Source organism: Capricornis sumatraensis, chromosome 12 (genome assembly GCF_032405125.1).
Source record: "Capricornis sumatraensis isolate serow.1 chromosome 12, serow.2, whole genome shotgun sequence".
In the NCBI taxonomy this organism is placed as follows: domain Eukaryota; kingdom Metazoa; phylum Chordata; class Mammalia; order Artiodactyla; family Bovidae; genus Capricornis; species Capricornis sumatraensis.
The window spans coordinates 64,007,513-64,027,387 of NC_091080.1; the positions used below are offsets into that span (position 1 = coordinate 64,007,513).

Sequence of the window (19,875 nt, forward strand, 5' to 3'; positions counted from 1 at the left end):
CTTTAGAACACGGATATACACCCACGTCTGTTCCTACCAAATTTTCACTTTATATTCAAGAAAAATATCTAATTTGCATCAAAGTCATGCAACTATATTCTGTACTTCGAATTATTCTTTTGAAAACCCCAATTCCACGGCAACAGACTATATACATTGAAAAATTCGATTACCATAGTTTATTATACAGCTTCATCCAATCCAAATAAAGAGGGAAAATAGTTATTTGTATGTAATAATTAGTTACAGGAAAGGTTACTCATTTAGAATTATTACATGCCCACTTCATTTTACAAAATAAAATGAACATCACAGCAAGCATATCTAAACATGATCTATCTATGACCATCACACGTACCACTTCTTATCACTGGTAAAAACTTATCACAAAACATGCAATTATATGCTGAAAACTACTTAGTTAGTTCCTTCATTCTTTTGTATTACCCTCAAGAAATGGCAGGAATGCCTCCTTACCTTGAGAGCAGTGGTTCTCAAATTTTTGGTCTCAGAATCCTTTTACACTTTACAAATTAGAGAGAACCCAGAAGAGCTTTTATTTAAAATGATTCTATATGCCATTATTTATAATAAAATTTGAAACTGAAAAAATTCTACACTATTTAGCTTAAAATAACTAAATAAACTCATTACAATTTAACATAAATACTTGGGAGGAGGCAGGAAGAGTAAATCAGAGGAGGAACTTATGGATATAAACAAGAGGGAAGTCGAAGTGTAGGCACAGCTAGATCCACGAGTTCAAATGCTGTTACCGGGACCTTCCCTTTCCATTCTGCTTTCCTTTGAATTTTCTTCATTTTGAGGCAGGCGTTCTCCATGTGGCAACAAAAATGGCCCTGAGCAGTTCTGTACTTACATTCTTCTGACAGCAAGAGCAGCCTCCCCTCTCCAACAGCATCATCATATTGGTTCTGGGAAATGACTGACCTTCTCTAATTTGAGCTATATCCCCACTGCAGGGCAGGGCTGCATGGAGCTCAATGACTAATTGAATAACCTGAAATTAACATACAACATATCCCCTGCTTTTTGAAAATTTGCTTTATGTCACTTTGTGACTTTTACAGAAGAGCTATACTGCTAATAACCACAAGAAATTTGGAAAGGATTTTCACTTTTATGAGAAAAGCTGAAAAGCTGAAAGTCTCCAGCATTTGTTTTGTAGCAAGTTGAAGAGAAGTTGGTATTATCATGAGCAGACAGAGTGGCACTGCTAAGATCCTTTCCCAGGAACTACACCAGGCATCTCAGCATCAGGCCACCATAGCTCTGAATTGTGTCTGTGAGCAGCTATGCTTTATCCCAACTTATTTTGTGCACCCATTAACAAGATGTGTCCTAGAGTAATGACTTCTTCACTTCATGACATTTTGGCTTAAGAAAAGTTTCACAGGAACGCTCTGTTTTCAGAAATCAAGGGAAATCTGTACCCTATACTTTTTATGGATACAGTTATATTCCCACAAGAAAATAAAACTTTGGTAAAACTGATAATGTTTCTTTTTTGGGGGCAAATACCATTGATGCCTGGCTTAAATAATAGACAGGTTCTTTTATCTTTTACATTTAATCTGTCTTAATATGCTGTTTTGGTTGAAATATATGAAGAAAATACCTCCTCAACTAGTATACAATTGGAAAAGTGGAGACCTCATAGATTTCATGGAAGGGTCTCAGGAAATCCCAGGAGTCACACAGTTGAGAATCACTGCTTTATAAGTTATTCATCAAGTATTAAGTGTCTGATTTAAAGACAGTCTTCAAACTCCCCAAGAGTCAGACTTTATACTGTTCAGTGCAAAAAGCAGTAGCCCAAACAGCAAATTAAGCATACACACGTATGGTTACACAATCATATTACAGAATTCTCTCTCAAAGGAGAAGTAGACTGCAGGTGAAATGCTGATAAGGCAGCCCTCAAGAAAACTCCATTATTTCTTAAATGTTTTACATTTCAACTCACAGCTGAGGAAGAATCAAATGTGCTGGGAAAGGGCTCTGGCTTCCAAAGTCTACTCCTTCAGTTACTTATATGTGGGGTCCCATTTACCTAGTTACAAAACAGATCTGAAGCATTTCATCCCTTCAGTTACTAGCAGAGGCTAAGGAACATTTTCTCCCCTGACTAAGAAGGGGCAGAATTATCCAAAAGAAATAGCACTAAGACTAGAAATCTGAAAAACCTAATTCTGTCATTCTATTTTCAATTAAATTATTATTACCTGCTCCCTCATATGTTAAAAAAAAAAAAGTCTAGCTAATACTGTGTAGCTTATGATAGATAGACTTCTAGGTTTTTTCTAATATTGCCACAACAGTTTTCTATTATTGCTATCAAATCACGCTGAAATTTTTTCATTAAAAAGGGGATACTTTCCACATCACAGATCTCACAGCTAAAAAACTAAGCTTCAGTTTCCTTATCTGAGAGAACAGCTGCTCTGCCAAATTAGAAATAATTACAAATAAATATGATTACAAATGAGAAAGCATTAACCTGCAAACACCAAAGCAAATGCACTACTAATGAAAAAAAAAGATTAAAAATGTGAAATTATAAGATGCTTATTATCACCACTCCCTTTGAAAAGATGTTAAAATTTAGTTACTATATTTTAAGCACTATTCCCTTTCAAATCTATGTTCTCTTCTAAGCCAAACTGTCAGCTTTTTTTGAAGCAGTCTGGTACTGAAAAGCACTGAACTCCAAAAACCCAGAGGTTTTCAGATTTCTAGTGTTATCTTACTTTATTCATTTATTACATAATCCTGGGTTAGTATTTTATTTCTCTAGGCTTCCGCTTTCTCATTTTTAAAACAAAGGCACTGAACCACATATAACCTGACCAAGTGGGTCATTTTTTAGGAATAAGATACAAAAGCTTTCACCATCATTGCACTCCCTCCCCTACTTTAACTGAATTTAAAATAATTCAGTATGTAATCTGAAAAAAAAAAAAATTTGAGAAAAAAAAAAAAAACCCCAAAATGGTTCCTCTCGATCTTTTTCAAAAGCCACAGAACTCCCTCTTCTGAACACTGGTGAGCAAGGTTTGAGCCTTTGGGAAAGATAAAGAGTAACTAAATAGAAACATTTTACATATTTTTCCCCCAATTCCCAGGAAACAAGATCTGTACATATTTCTATCACTGTTAAAATGTTACTATTGGTGTAGTTGTCTGTTTCAGACTAGGTAACAAAGTCTATCTTTTCCCTAGAACCAATCACACTGGTGAAGAAGTGTACTAATTATCACAATAAGTAATAGCATTCTTAATTAGGGGTATATCAACCAAAACACACACAAAACAATTTTCAGTTAAGATCAAACCCAATTATAGCAAATATAAAAGTGTGCCAACAAGTTCAGAGCTGTCACGGATCTCAAGAAAGGTCAATAAAAAAAAGTCCATGAGCATTTTGACAAGTCCTTCCTGGCTGCTTTTTCTTCCATACCCTGACTGCTGAGATGGCCCTCCTTGCATTCAGTACATATGTTCAAAGAATAGTACTTCTATCTTCCTACCTTCTGCCAAAGTCCAAATTTAGACATTTTACAACTCACTCTTAAAACTAGACTAAAAAACTATTTAGTCTTTCTTGTCTCCAAAATGTTACAACTTAATCAAATCTCTAAACATCATAGTTAAATTCTCAAAAGAAGATCTGACCAATTACTCCATTGCTTTAATTAACCCTCCCAGGATCCTATAACCTAGTTCCCAAAATGTCCATACACTTTGGTATGGCATAATTCATCCCTCCTTAATTTGAAACCAACAAAGGCTAGCTGGAGTCAAAAACCTTTTCCTAAGCATAATGAAGAGTCGTAATTCCCCATAGAACTGCTCTTCCAATTTGGGGCACTCAATGTCTTCAGAAGTTTCAAAACTTTAACACAATCCAATTTGAGAAAAGTGCTTGAAATGCTTCACAGACTGGTAAGTACAAATTTATGAAAGTCTTCAAAATGAGATCTATCTCTTTCACAATCTGTTATTATAAAAAACTTTTTTGAAAATGTAAAGTAAGTACTATGCTGCTGCTGCTAAGTCGCTTCAGTTGTGTCCAACTCTGTGCGACCCGAAAGACAGCAGCCCACCAGGCTCCCCTGTCCCTGGGATTCTCCAGGCAAGAACACTGGAGTGGGTTGCCATTTCCTTCTCCAACGCATGAAAGTGAAAAATGAAGTCACTCAGTTGTGTCCGACTCTTCACGACCCCATGGACTGCAGCCTACCAGGCTCCTCCATCCATGGGATTTTCCAAGCAAGAGTACTGGAGTGGATTGCAAGTACTATAGCCATCATCAAATAGTATAAAAAGTATAAAAATAACAAGGTTCACACTTGACAGTTTCATTTATGTTTTTTATTTATAACTGAAGATTTTTATAAATGCTTTTCCATATCAATTTTTAAACTGCCAGTAAGCAACAGCAAATTGATGAGAATATAAGCAGAGCAGTTGTTTTCTTGCTCCTTCCTTTTTTTTTTGGTAGGGTAACCAAACCAATTCTCAGTGAAGACCTGGAATCCTAAAAGGAGTTTGCTCAACCCTCCAATTCTTCTCCTAGACTTTGCTAGTTGAAAGCTGGGAGTGCCCTGGCAGATCTCTTCTAATTTTCCTTCCCTACTTCCACAACTACTCTTGTAGTTTTAGCTGCTAAGTGTTGAGTGTGTATACACTTCGCTGTTTTATAATACTATTGCCATGGTCCCTCATCAATGATAAGCAATTAGCCACTATTTGAGTCTTTATTTTCTTATATGTAAAGTATCTTTTTTCTTTGACTACTTTTAAAAGTCTTTATTTGATCAGCAGTGTGTGACCATGAAATGCTCACAGCTGTGTGTGCATGTACATGCAGATGCACACACACACACATATTTTATCCTGCTTGATTTTGCCAATTTGGATTTTTGTTTTAATGTCTTTCACCCATTTTTGGAAAGTCCTTGGTTGTTATGTCTTCAAACATTTTTTCTGCTTCATTTTTCTTCCCTTTTTCCAGAAATTCCAGTAACATATTTTAGGCTGCCTGATACTGTCTTACAGATCTCAGATATATCTTTAAAATTACTTTTGTCCCTTTGATTTGGATATTTTCTATTTTCCTACATTCAAGTTCACTGCTGTTTTTCTCTTATGGTGTCCAGTCTGCTAATTTCTGCTATACTTTTCATTTCTAGATTTCTCCATTAAATTCTTCTGAATAGCTTCTGTATATTAACTGAAGTTCCCCATATCTTTATGTATGTTGTCCAAATGCTTAAATAAATTCTTCAGCATTTTTATCAGTTAAAGTTTTTATCTAATAATTCTAATACTTGAGTCATCTCTCCATTGACTATTTCTTCTCAAGTGAATCTTACTTTCTTACTATGTTGCATTCCTTGTTATTGCATTAAGTTGAAAATTTTGTGTAAAAGAACACTGAGGTGGAGACTGAAGTAAATAAAATTTATCTTCAGTAAAGGGTATGTTCTTTCTTTTGCTAGGACACTAGAGTGGAGTTAACTGTTCTGTAACTGATATGGCTTGGGCTTTGTAAGAAACTTAGTTTGATTCAGTTCACCACTGGCTTCTAATGTTTTTGAGGGCATGATCAGGATCATCTTTTTTTTTTTTTTTAACTGTTACATTATGATTTAATCTAATTGCACAATATTTGAAATTACAACCCCTCTAGATTTCTAAGAGAAAGATTATGCATGCCTCTATATTCAATTTTGCACTGTTACATTTGAATCACATAGTGAATCACATCATGATGGATCAATTTAGAACTCCCATACAGCACCTCAAATTATATAAAATGGAAGCAGTTTTTAAAGGTTTGTGGCCATGATGTTCAGTGACCAACATTTTGAAGTACCTGATACATTATAGTCCAACATTGCTGGTTTAAAAAAAAAAGTTTCTATCTCTTGCCTTTTATAAGAACTGGAATCTCAGCATTAACGAGATTCTGGATACCTGCCTGTGCTTTACCTCCAGGACCTAGTTTTTGAAACTACAAGAAAAATATAAAACCAATGGCCTAAGCTTTCCTCGGAAGAAAGAAGGAAAAGCCAGCAAATTAAACTCTAAGTAGAAAAAGGAAATGATAAAAATATAATATCAAAATAGAAAACAATCAAAGCTAATACTGTTCTTGGTAAAAGATGACTAAAATTGATAAACTATTAGCAAAATTGGTCAAGAAAATAAAAAAGTAATATTACCAAAATCAGGTATGGTTTTTAAAAGAGGAGGGGAAGCATCAAATACATTCTATAGTCATTATATGAATAATAAGGCAACAATGCAAACAACTCTGTGTCAATAAATCTAGCAACTTAAGAGAAAAACGCTTGAAAAACATAAATTACCAAAAGTAACACAAGAAGAAACAGAATACCTAAATAGACCTATACCTATTAAACAAACTGATTTTGTAATAAAAGATCCATTTCACAACAAAATCTTCATTCCCAGATGGCTTCATCAGTGAAATCTAACATTTTACAGAAAAAATAAAATACACACAGCCCTCATAAACAGAAGCAAAACTTCTTAACAAAATATTAGCAAATCAATTCCAGTAATATGCACAGAAAGGATAATTACATCATGACCAAATGGGGTTTATCTCAGAAATGTAAGGTTGGCTTAACATTTGAAAACCAATCCAGGTAACGTACAATATTAACAGAAAAAGAGAGAAAAGCACGTGATCATTTCAATAAATGTAGACAAAGAATTTGACAATTCTTTACTTTTTCATGACAAATCACTCTGCAAATTAAGAATAGAAGAGAATTTCCTCAATCTGGTAAAAGGCAATTATAAAAAAATCTAGCACTAACATCAGTTAATACTTAAACACTAGGTCTCTTTCCCCTAAGACTTGGACAAAACAAGGATGTCAACTCTTAGACCACTTCAATTTAACTTACACTGTTGTTCCTAACCTATACAATAAGAAATGAAATTTTTTTAAAAAACCAGAAAGTAAAACTGTCACAGATAACATGACTGATAAATTCCGAAGGATCTATAAAATAGCTACTGTAAATAAGGATTCTCAGTTGCAAAATACAAGGTCAATATGTAAATATCAATCATTTCTATAAATAGCAATAAAATTTGAAAAATGATCCTCTTTCTTCTAAAATTGATCTCTACATTCAACTCAATCCCTATCAACAATCAACACAGGCCTTCTCATAGAAACTGAAACACTGACTCTCACCTTTATAGGGAAATGAATCCAGCATAACCCAGACAATTTTTCAAAAGGACAAACTAGGAGGATTTATATAACCTGATTTCAAAAATTATAAAGTTATTTAGACAGTGTGGTATAAGCATCAGAATAAATACCTATCACTGGACCAAGATAGAGTCCAGAAATAGACTCATATACACAGTTAATTATCAACCAACATGCCAAATGTCAGTGGACCAAGACAGAGTTCAGAAACAGACTTATAAGTACAGTTAATTATCAAACGACAAGCCAAGTCATCCAATAGGAAAGTCTTTTTTTAGGGACCATTTATGGAAAAATTAACATTAAAAAAAAAAAAAGATAAAAGAGCCACTGGCCCTACCTCATTCCATATGCATTTCTGGTTTTTCGTTTCTTGACTCCAAACAGCCTTGAGCCAGGACAGCCAGTCCCTGTCAGGGAGAGTCCTCCTGAGTTCCCCAGAGCGACATGAGCTCTGGCAGGTGCTGGGGACTAGGGGAAGAGGCTGCTCCTGGGCAGAGTCAATCTGCCACTGAAACAGACTACTGGGCTGGCTTGCCAAAACTGTTAATAAACACAAGTTTGTGTGCCTGATGGACACACAGGTAGGCCAAACAAGCCTAAATGTCAGAGTTTGGAGCAGAGAAACAATTATTACAGGGCCAAGTAAGAACAGGTGGCTTGTCTGAATGCCTCCATATGCATTTTTTTAAAAATAAATTTGAGATGAATGACCTAAACCTACCAAGAGGCAGAATATTTCTAGAACATATAATGTCTTTATGATCTTGGAGGAGATAAAGACTTGTTAGACATAACCATAAAACAAAAATAAACTGGACTTAATAAAAATAGAAATTTCTGCCCACAAAATGACATTATTATATAGTAGTCCTCCCTTATCCACAGGGCTTCCCAGGTGGCTCAGTAGTAAAGAATCCACCTGCACTGCAGGAGATATGGGTTCGATCCTGGCTTGGGAAGACCCCGGAAGAAGGAAATGGCAACCCACTCCAGTATTCTTGCCTGGAAAATCCCATGGACAGAGGAGCCTGGGGGGCTACAGTCGACGAGGTCACAAGTCAGACGTGACTGAGCAACTGCACGCACACCTTATCCACGGTGGAAATACATTTCAAGACACCCAGTGGATGTTTGAAACCACAGATATACCCTACTATACACTAAGTTTTTTCCCATACAGGGATGTGTATGTGCTAAGTCACTTTAGTTGTGTACAACTCTGAGACCCTAGGAACTGAAGCCCTCCATGCTCCTCTGTCCATGGGATTCTCCAGGCAAGAATACTGGAGTGGGTTGCCATGCCCTCCTCTAGAGCATCTTCCCGACCCAGGGATCAAACCTACATCTGTGTCCTGCATTGGCAGGTGGGTTCTTTACCACTAGCACCACCTGGGAAACCCAAGAATACCAGACTGGTTGCCATTTCCTTTTCCAGGGGATCTTCCCCACCCAGGGATGGAACCCAGGTCTCCTGTGCGTCTCCTGCATTGCAGGCAGATTTTTTACCTGCCACTTATACACATATACCTATGAACAAATCAGGTAGATAAATTAGACACAGTAAGAGATTAAAAACAATAATAGAATAATTATAACCGTATACTGTAATAAAATTGATGTGAGTGTAGTGTCGCTTTCTCTCTTCTCCTTTCAAAATACATTATTGTACAAATTGAAGGCCTTTTCCATCTTAGGTACTTACCACACAGCTGTCAAAACTTTTGCACTTTGAAGTGTGACAGCAAAACTAGAAAGAATTTTTCTCCTTTTTCACAATTTCCAGAGATAGAAGATTCATTCTTACTATAAATCTCAGCAACTTCAGTACTGAATTTTTCCTTTCCTTATTAAGTTGAGAATTTCCACCTTTTTATTTAAAGGAAGCACTTTATGGCTTCTCTTTGATATATTCAAACTGTTGCCTATACTAATCTTGAGTGCTGCAGTCATAATTAAGCAAAATAAGAGTTACTTGAACACAAGCACAGCAGTATAGTATCACAAGAGCAAAGCTGATAACCAGGACAGTTACTAAGTGACAAACGGTTGGGATATGCTGGACAAAGGAATGATTCACATCTTGGGCAGGACAATGAGAGATTTCATCATGTTACTCATAAAAGCATGCAATTTAAAACTTATAAATTGTTAATTTCTGAAATTTTGCATCTAATATTTTTAAACCATAGCTCATCATAGGTAACCGAAACCACAGAAAGCAAAACCACAGATAAGGAGGGACTACTGCACACAAGTCACAGAGTAGGGGAAAAACCTGTAGGACATGTATTCTACATGAATAAAGAGCTCCTAGAAACTCGCAATAAGATAGCCCAATTTTAAAAATAAATAAGACTTAGCCACAGGCTTCCCTTGTGGTTCAGCTAGTAAAGAATCCGCCTGCAATGCAGGAGACCTGGGTTTGATCCCTGAGTTAGATCCCCTGGAGAAGGGAAAGGCTACCCACTCCAGTATTCTGGCCTGGAGAATTCGGGATCGCAAAGAGTCGGACATGACTGAGAGATTTTCACTTCACTTCACTTCAGCCGCTTTACAAACGATGTGACAGTCAATAAACACATGAAAAGGTCCTCCATAGTATTCCTCATCAGGAAAATGCAAATTAAAACCATACAGAGAATGAACTAAACTGTTAGTCCAAAAAGGGTAAGATGTCATTTTATACTCACTATAAAGGTTTAAAAACAACAACAAAAAACTTAACAATACTATATAATGCTGAGGATATGAAGCAACTGGAACTCTCACAAATCACAGATAGCAATGTGAAATAGTTCAACCACTATAGAAACAATCTCTTAAGTTTCTTATAATAGAAAACATGCAGCTACACTATGACCTAGCAAATACCCCTCTAGGTATTTACCCCTCCCCCAAAAGAAAATATTTCAACAACAGCTTAATTAAAAATATTCACAGCAGTCATATTCATAATGCCAACATAAGAGTGGATGTCTTGTTAGAAAGAAAAACTCAGAAAGAGGCACAAGAGAATTTCCCAGAGAAAGTTCTAGATCCTATTTTATATGGTGATTACATAGGTATATGTAACTGTCAAAACTTATGCAACTGATCTGTTTATGTTAATTACAAATTACCACATGATACATACATACACTATGGTTCTATCTGTTCAGCAAATCAATAAACGATGGTTAAATAAATTATGGTATAGCCATTACATTAAAATACTATGCAACCTGAAAAAGCGGGGGGGTGTCTCTTATGTATTATATTGAATGACCTCCAATTATAGAAAAAAGGAGAAAGAAAAATATATATAACATACTTGTACAAGTGACTGAACACACACACAGGCAGAACATGTCAGAAAGAACAAATGAGTAACATATCTCCAATTCCTACATCTTTTACACACACACAAAATACTAAATAGAACCTCAAGTTAAAGATAAACTTTAACCTATTTCAGAAATTACCACCAGTAAACTGAAAAAGACTTCCACAGAAACAAAGTAGTAGGAAGGTAGTGAATAAGTCCAGCAGGAAGCATTTACCATCCACTCATTCCTGGGGAGTAAGGAAGCAGGAGGAAGAAAAATTCCTAAAAGCCTACACTTAGTTCAAGTTTTGGTCATTCTCAACACAAACATACCAAACACTGGAATATATTATTTTCCATTTTGTTACTAATACTATCCCTATACCTGGATTTATACATATAAAATAATTCATTTAAAAGCACTGTAAGCCAAAAAAAAAGGAACTGCTAAAACAGAAAATGCTAAATGCATTTTAACTATTCATCACTCAGATGGAAAAGTCAACTAAGGCTGCAGCAGTAAAATGTGGTAAGAAAGTCATGAAAGATGTTTTAGCCAATAATTAATTACAGAAACTCTTTTACCAGCTATAAAATTCATCAGACTAGAATTACCATAATTTTTTGTGCAGCTCTATGGAGCTAAGCAATCTTGCATATAGCAGCATTCACATACTTTAATGAGTAAATGCTAATATTTCTCAGTGTCCTTTCCCTCTTAAAAAAAAAGAAAGAAAAATCACAGAGTCTTTAGTTAATTTGAAAGTGCTGTAAGGTAAAATTAAATGAAACAGACCCAGAGATTAGTAAATCTTCAAAGCGCTCATATATCTGCTTTTCCAAAACAGTTTTATACAAATGCCTCTTCTCTCTTAGATCATGGGTGCACAAAGTAGAAATTTCAACTAATGCATTTGAAACCCAGGTGTACAACCCCCACGAGGCACTGTGCTGGGTGCTATACAAGGGAACACTTAACATTTTGAGTTTACTTTCAAGGACCTTAGACTCTAATAACAACAGTAAAACAAAAGAATTAACTACTGAACAAGTCTGCAAATGATGAGTGTCAAAAAACCATGCAAACTGGCACTAGGAGAGGAGACTCATGGAAGAGTCACTGACTTCAACTGGACAGATAAATGGCTTTCTAGATGAACTGGAATTGGAATGGACCTTTGATTTCAACATATATAAAAGAAACCAAGAAAGGCATTACATCACAATACACAGCAAAACTCTGGAATAGAAATGTCTTGTCATTAATTCTGTCTCTTATCATTTATTAGCTATGAATGAAGTATATTACTTAAACTTCCTGAGTCAACTTCTTCATCTTTAAAATTGGAATAACAGAACCCAGCTTACACACAATGAATGCACAAACATTAGCAAATAGTAAGCACTCAATGAATGTTACCTTCTACATAAAGTTGGGGCAGAAAGGACAATATAAACTATGTGATAGAGAATCAGAATGTAAAGTTCAGCTTTTGTTGAAATTAAGACTTACGTAAAAAGTAGGAATATATAAACTGGAAAGATAATTTGAAACAGACATTAGAGTTCTGAAAGTCAAGTGAAGAAGTATGCATTTAGAAGTGCTGAAGATTTTGATCACACAATACAATAAACAAGCTGGGTATCCAGACCAGAAGAACTCCAAAGGAGAAAAAGACTGGCGATAGGGAGGTTTGTTAGAAAACAAACTGCAGAGGATTCGATAAGGAATGCAGGGTTCCCTACTGACCACTGTCATTAGTAAGAATTATTAAAAGAGACAGAACCCAATGATTAACTGAATGGGGGGAAAGGAATGAAGGGAGAAGCCAAAAAAAAAAAGTTCAAGCCCAAATAATTTGGAAAAATGAAACAGAAATAAGTGAATATTTTATTTTCAGAAACACACAGCGGTTTGAAGTTCAGGTGAAAAGGATCAGGCGAAAAGGATCAGGCACAGAGCTAGCAGTTTTAAGCCTAGACATACCTATGAGAAAAATAAATGCTTACAGGTACTCTTGAAAAAGCTCTAAAATTCAAATGCAAATACGTCTATGCAATATCCTGGGTAAGGGAGTCTTTAATCAAACTTTCAAAGCAACTACCACACACACACAGTTTTTAAAACCAATGGCACATATTACAATAGAAACCATCCATAGGAATGAATGTGAATAAAGTGTCAGGAGTGGTAATGATTAAGAAAAAAGAATCATGGGAACAGGACAGAGAAAAATACAATTCAAAGGCAGGAAAAAGAGCTTAAGGAGATAGGACCGATTTGTGAAGAAAGAGAACCAAAATATTAGGGATCTAAGTCATGAGAAGTTTAAAGAAAAAACAGGCAGCTATCAACACTGTCTAATGTCATACACAGAGGTCAAAGAACTAAAATTTCTATAAGTCTTTACATTTAGTAAACAAATTCAATGGTAACACTGGGGTAGGCAATTTCGGTTGAATATGAGTATAAAGAAACTATTGTACGGTATTAAGAAGTAAATGGTTAAGACAAATGAGTGAAAAATTAAAGGCTGACTACTAATTTCAAGAGTTAACAGTGACGGGAAAAGAAAGCTGGCATGAAAAAGACTAGAAGTATGACTAGAAGTGGGATTTAATTCTTTGTTTTTTTGCTGAGCTTAAGGAATGAGAGACTGACTATACCCAAAAGGGTCTGCAGAAAATGAAAGATCAAAGGAGGGGAAGAGTAAACAAAATTCAGAAATAAAAAGACCACCTTTCAGTTCTTCCTGTAAAACAAAAATAAATTTTAATGTGGTTAGAAAGGTATAGTAATAAGTGTGGGTAAAGGAGAAATGACTACAAAACTCTAGGTTTCTGTCTTATACTCTAAAGCATTCATAATCACAATGCCTAAGAACTTTCTTCCTTTACAAAGGAATAAAGCTTTTTTGTAGCTACTACTACAAAAATCTAATAGTAAAAAACAAAGTACACATACACAGGCACACACACAGAGAAGTAGGAAAAGATACACTGCATTATGTTGTAGTAAATTAAGAACAAGGCTCCAGAGTCAAAAGCTTGAGTTTAAATCACTGTTCAGTGACTCTGGGCAAGTATCTTAACTTCATGCTTCAGTACCTCAGGTGTCATCACTTTCAAAATGGAGCTAACAGTATTTACCTCATAGAACCTGAAAGTAATACAAAGGTTTAACAATGTATACAAATGTTAACAGTAGCAATAATAGCAATGTAATCTGTATTTAATCAAACTAGTATTTAAGATCAATACAATGTAATTGTTGTACTTATATATCTTCGTTATTAGTGTACCATCTGTGAACCTTATCAAACGCATTTGACTTGTCACAGCTGTTGTAATCTCATCTGTTGTTTTCTATGTTGTCGGCAGTAGATAATATAGCTTTAAAATACCTTGGACTTGAGAGCAGATAACTTATTTAATATGTTTTCCCCTGGTAACTGTTGCTAAAGAGTTAGGCATTAAATACTATATTTGTCTTCAAGTTAAAATTTTGGTTACAGATAAAAGAGGAAGAAAAGGTCAAAGTGAGTGAAAGACACCTAAGCAAATTGAAATAACGCCTGCTGTAAGAGTGAGCTCCCCAGGCTGCACAGCAGGTACTCTTTGTATTTCAGAACATTCCCTTTGGGTAAATGCTTTTTTCACTGCATATATATATATATGTATATATGTGTGTGTGTGTATATGTATATATATATATATATCCTGAGAGTGGGGGGGGAAGAGGCTGGGCTCTTAAAAATATGTCTCATTTAATTCTTTCACCTACACAAACAGGTATAATTCTTCCTATCATACTAACAAGGAAAAGGGAGGTTCACTTGCCTGTTCACTTAGTAAGTGGCAGAGCTGAGAGATCTGAACACTGGTCTATGTAGACACAAAAATGTTTTCTTTCCACTACACAACGCTACCTCCACAGCACGACCTAGTAGCAGCACAGAATGAGGCATTCTGCTCTTCACTACTAAGCTCAACAAAACTTGGGCATGTCATTAAGTCTATCTCTCAATTTTATTTTCTGAAAAACTAAGGGGTTTGATTAGATCTTGAGATTTCCCTTAAACTGAAAATAATCCACGATTTTATTAAATCATATTTAGTGATACGTAAACTCACAAAAAGTTTTAAAATACTGCAGAAAAACTTTTGTTTAAAAAATAAAAAAACATCAAAAGAGAGCTTAACGTTATGAAAAAGAAATCAATGATACAGGAAAGACCAACATCTATTTTATTTTATTATAAGTGTGTATGACTAAGCAAATGTTTTGGAGAACAAAAACATCAAGTTATTTCAAGATGATAATTTTATCACATATATTTTCAAAAAATTATGAAAAAGAAAACTTGGAATCCTGATATACCTATAGACCTTATAATCAAATAAAATACAGATTTACCAACTTTTATTTCATGCTGAAACTGTAACCAGGTTGACTCTCCACCCCACCCCCTCCCAAATGTCCATCTGAAAACTCTCCTCCCCCAAAACCCTTCACTGGCTTCCCACTATCCTTCAATGACATCCCAAATCCTTAACATGACTCAACAGTCTCATGCAATCTGGCTCCTGTCTCAGGAGCTATCTGCCGCTATGCTTCCCCCGGCTCTTTTTTTCACCTTTCCTTCCTTCGTTTTAGGGTCTTCATGCAATCTGCCCTCAAAAACCTTGCTGTTACAACTCTCCATTCCCATCCTTTTGCCCCAACAAACTACTCCTCATCCTTCCTAGTTGAGATGAAATACTGTCTTTCCAGACGTTCCAGAAATATATTTTCATAGCATTCTGGATTCATCATGCTCACCAGTCTTATAGTTACTCGTTTAACATCTGTCTTCCCTGGTAAACGATATGAAGATGGTCATTTCATATCACGTTTCCCACCATTTCACCAATATCTTAACACACTGCTTAGCACAGAGTAGATTAATATTTACTGAATTAAAACATTTAAACTACAAGGCAAGTTCAAAACCATGAGATACTTTACTAGCGCAAATAGGTAAAAAGTTCCATACAAATGTCAAGTTCTATCTTCGTAAGGTCCTGCCTCAAATAGGTGCTATTTGGCCAAAAAAAAAAAAAAGAAACAGTCTCTTTAGATAACAAACGCATCTTAAAGTTACACAAAACCAATGTTAGAAACCACAGGTCTTAAATAACTGGAATCAGCTTTAAAAGTCATCTAAAAGAATTCACTTGAAGTGCGGTTAAAGGGACAGGAACTTGGAGAAGTGCTCAATTTTACCACAGCAGTGTACATTACAAAAGGACCAATCCCAGCTCCTCCCACTGTCTAGGTTCTACAAGTAGTGCCTTATTCCAGCAGTAAAGACTGCAGGGCTACAGTCATCTGAGTATGCTATATGATACCTGAATATGCTTTATTTAAACGACAAAAAAAAAAATTACAAGCAAACACACTAATCAGCTATTAACTTCTCTTCAATAAGAAAAAATGGTAATAAAACTAAGTAATTTGAGAACTGAAGGCTTATACAAGGGAATGCTATTTTAACGCAAAACATTCTAAGTTTTCCATTCACCTAACATTTACTGGCATCACTGACTCGATGGACGTGAGTCTGAGTGAACTCGGGGAGTTGGTGATGGACAGGGAGGCCCGGCGTGCTGAGATTCATGGGGCCGCAAAGAGTCGGACACGACTGAGCGACTTAACTGAACTGAACATTTACTGAGTGCTAATTACAAACCAGACAGTGTTCAAAGATTTTCTTAATACATATTCATTATTTTCCCCCTCAGACACGAGGATGCGGAGGCACTGAGCTAAGTTACTTACCCAATATCACAGCAGGTAAGTGGCAGAGGCAGAACTCAAAGGCAGCCATTCTGGCTCCACGGTCTCAACTATACTCTATTGCTGCCCACTCTCTCCAACCCATTGAATCAGGGCTTCTATCTGCACCATCCTACTCAGTGAAACTTTTCACCAAGTTCACCAATGACTTCTACTTTGCCAGTGTAAGGTCCCCTCTGTCTCCATTTTATCCATTATGTAGTATCCCACCAAGCCGACAACCTTCCTCTTTTGTCATACATCTCTTTCATTAGTGACACATATCCCACTTTTCTTCCAACCTCAGACCTGGACTCTCTTCTTTTCCCTATTTACACGTTCTTCTGAAACTTCCCAGTCGCGTGACTTTAAATACTACCCGCATGACTGCAAGTATCTCCGCTCCTGGTCTGAGTTCTAGACGCATACCCAACTACCTATTTCACATCTCACTTAGATGTGTAACAAACACTTTCTACTTAATGGTTAAAATCAACCACCCTTCTCCCCTCAAACTGTTCTCTCCAAGCCTCCTCAACCAACACACATTCAGTTGCTTAGACTAACTTCTTAGTCATCAGTCACCCTTGATCTTCCTTTCCCTTCTCTCTCACATCCAATCCAGCAGCAAGTCCCACCAGATCTATTTATTAAACATATTTGTCTCCACTCTCACTCTAACGCAAACTATCTACAGCTTGGCCTACAACTTCCTTCAGCATGGTCCCCTTATTTCTATTCTTGATCCCATAATCTCCACAAAGTAGGCAGAGTTTTAAAACAAAGTCAATCTCTGCCTGCTTTAAACCATCTAATGTCTTCCCATTAGATTTTAAGTAAAATCTTAGCTCTTGATTATAGCCTAGGAGATTCTACATGATTTGGCCCCTTCCTACTTCTCCAACTTCACAACTTTTCCTTTTGTTCCCCCTTCATAAGATTTCCTGCAGCCACAACAGCCTTTGTCTTCCCCATCGAACCATGATCGTTTCCGCTACAGGGCCTTTGCACTTGTCTTTCCTTCTGGAAGGAACACTGTCTTTCCAGACTTTTGCACAGTTCTTTCTCCTCCCCAGGTGTTGCTCCACTGTCACCTCCTCTGAGAGGCCTTGTTGTCACTATTTTACATGATCCTCTAGTATTACTGTCACGACTCTTTACTACCTCAAGTTAGCTTATTTACTTTTCTATTATGCCTTGTGGATTTTGGAATTTAAAAATTCTAGCCCCAATGCCTCCCACAGTACATAGAAGGCGTTTACTAAATCTATTAAATAAGTAGATATTCTGCATTGCACTTTGTTTATTGTAAATCAATCAATTTCGATCAAAACACTTGGCCCATGATATACTTTTTATGTATTAAAAGATAAATCCTTAAAACTCAATTTTTCCAATCTAAGACATTTCAGCACTTAGAACCACTCCCCCCCAACACACACACACAAACACACACACACAACACCTATAGGATTCTACTTAAAACTGCCGAACAGTCCATATGGTTAGATTGCATTTTCTTCCTCCAAGCGAACAAAGGTACAGAGATGAGAAAGGGAAATTTTACTGGGCACCTTAGCACCTGTTACATTTTCAATCAGTTAAGAGCCAGACAGCACATGGTAAACACGGCCTTTCTTTCAGAGACGGTATTTAGGTAAAACATGAGTGGGCAGGGCGAGAACTGTTCTAAATCCCTAAAAAGAGCTGTTCACTTCATTAAAAAAAAAAAAAGGCGAAGTAAAACAGTCTAGTGAACAGGAGATCATGCACGAGTTCGCCAAAAGAAACCGACCTGGGGGCCCTCGGCAAATAACGAGTTGTGTGTTTAGGCTGGGGTCGGTCTACAAATAACGGGAAAACAAGAAAGGAGCCATCGGTTTAAAAACCAACTCGGCGATGAGGTAAAGATCAGCTCAGGCTCTCAGGCGTATTCTGAACCTGGGAACGGAGGTGGCGGAGGAGGCGAAAACACAGAGCCCGGGACCTCAGTTCACCGCTTCGGCCTCCACGGCAGGCACTTGAGGCAACTGGGAGTCCACCTATCTCCCCCTTCCATCCCTGCAAGTAAAACAGCTCCCGAATACTCACATGGGCTCGAGAGTCTTGCTGAGCCAGGACTTGAGTGCCTCGAAGTTTTCAATGATCATTTTAGAAACCATCCACAGCGGCCCCGAGGCCCGTCACACTCCTCCGCCCGCCCAGGTCGCGGCCGCTATAGCCGCCGCTGCCCCCGCCCCCTACTCCGCGCGCCGCCCGCGTGGGCCGCGGTGGGAGGCGCCGGTGGCAGGTTCCCGCGAGCCCGGATCGGCGAACAGCTCCGCGGGGACCGCCGTAGGCCGCGAGTCCACGGGGTGCCAAGAGCTCCCCCTCCCCGGACCCCGGCCCCGGCTGAGGCAGCAACGGTTTGCCCGGGCCCTCCCCCTTCCCTCCACCCCAGCGAATCTTCCTGGACCAGAGCGCGACACGCGCCTAAACACGGGCTTGCCCTCAGCCCTGAAACCAGGTGTTTGCTGGCAACGCAGAAGAGGGAAAAGTGAAGAAAGCGAAAACGAAGGACAGCTGAATGGGAACGATTCGGGGGGTCTTCCCGGCTCCCAGCACCCCCAAGAAGATGGCTGCCGATAAATCTCGCGAGAATTGGTGAAATCTCGCGGTGACTCCCGGAGACTGCTGGGAAGAGACGTAAGTTGTGGTGGTGTGTTTTTTTTTTTTTCGGAGTGCAAGTTGGGCAAGTGTGGAGAGTCTTGCTTATTTGCTTGGTTTGTGGGCCTTGTGCTTTTCCACGCTTTGGTCTTCCTAAGGAATAAAGACTTTCTTTCTTTACTAGGAGGGAAAGGCCGTTGACTTCAGAATCAGCAGGAACTTCAGCAGCTCGAACTCTGTACCAGACGGCGTGGCCCATCAGCTGAAACGACACTGCTACTGCGGCGCTTTCTTGAGAGCATCCGCTCGGATGTGTCGGGACACAGGCGATCAGGGGGTTACAGGTGTGCTGCGCTGTGCTGCCTCCTCCGTTTTTTCCCAGGGTTCTGCAGTACTGTATTTTGGATATGCTGTGCTGTGGACAAGATTGGGAAGAACGGGATGGTCTCATCTAACGCACTGAGACCTCCGGAGACTTAGTTAAGTCTTGTCCAAAAATACTCGATTTATGGCAAAACACTATTGATATACTGATGACCTAGGGATTCCTCCAGCCCTTAGTTCTCAAGTAGTTTGTTATTATCCAAAACTTTCAGACTTAACCTCTAGCTAGAAATAAGGGAAGTGTTTGTTGTGTTTTAATTCTTTCCATTTAGAACTGATTCAACCAGTTCTGTCCATTTAGAACTGATTCAACCCCAGATAGGGAAATGACATAGTATCAAAAGAGAGAGCCTTCCTATCAGCATCCTAAATAAATTACCTTCATTTCTCCTGGGTGGTCAGATAAATTTGATTACTGGCTCAATTGTTCTATTCGCT

The 19,875-nt window shown here is 37.6% G+C and overlaps 1 protein-coding gene across 4 annotated transcripts in view; it reads right to left on the bottom strand.

Annotated features, from left to right (window-relative positions):
• The window catches only part of RBM26 (RNA binding motif protein 26), a 76,556-nt gene extending 57,978 nt beyond the window's left edge, over positions 1–18,578 (bottom strand). For all 4 annotated transcript variants that reach the window (XM_068984320.1, XM_068984319.1, XM_068984317.1 and 1 more), the window contains exon 1: positions 18,499–18,578. In XM_068984320.1, the coding sequence (XP_068840421.1) occupies positions 18,499–18,569 (71 nt within the window). In that variant the 5' untranslated portion in view covers positions 18,570–18,578. The remainder of the gene's footprint in view (positions 1–18,498) is intronic.
• Between the last annotated feature and the right edge of the window lie 1,297 nt (positions 18,579–19,875).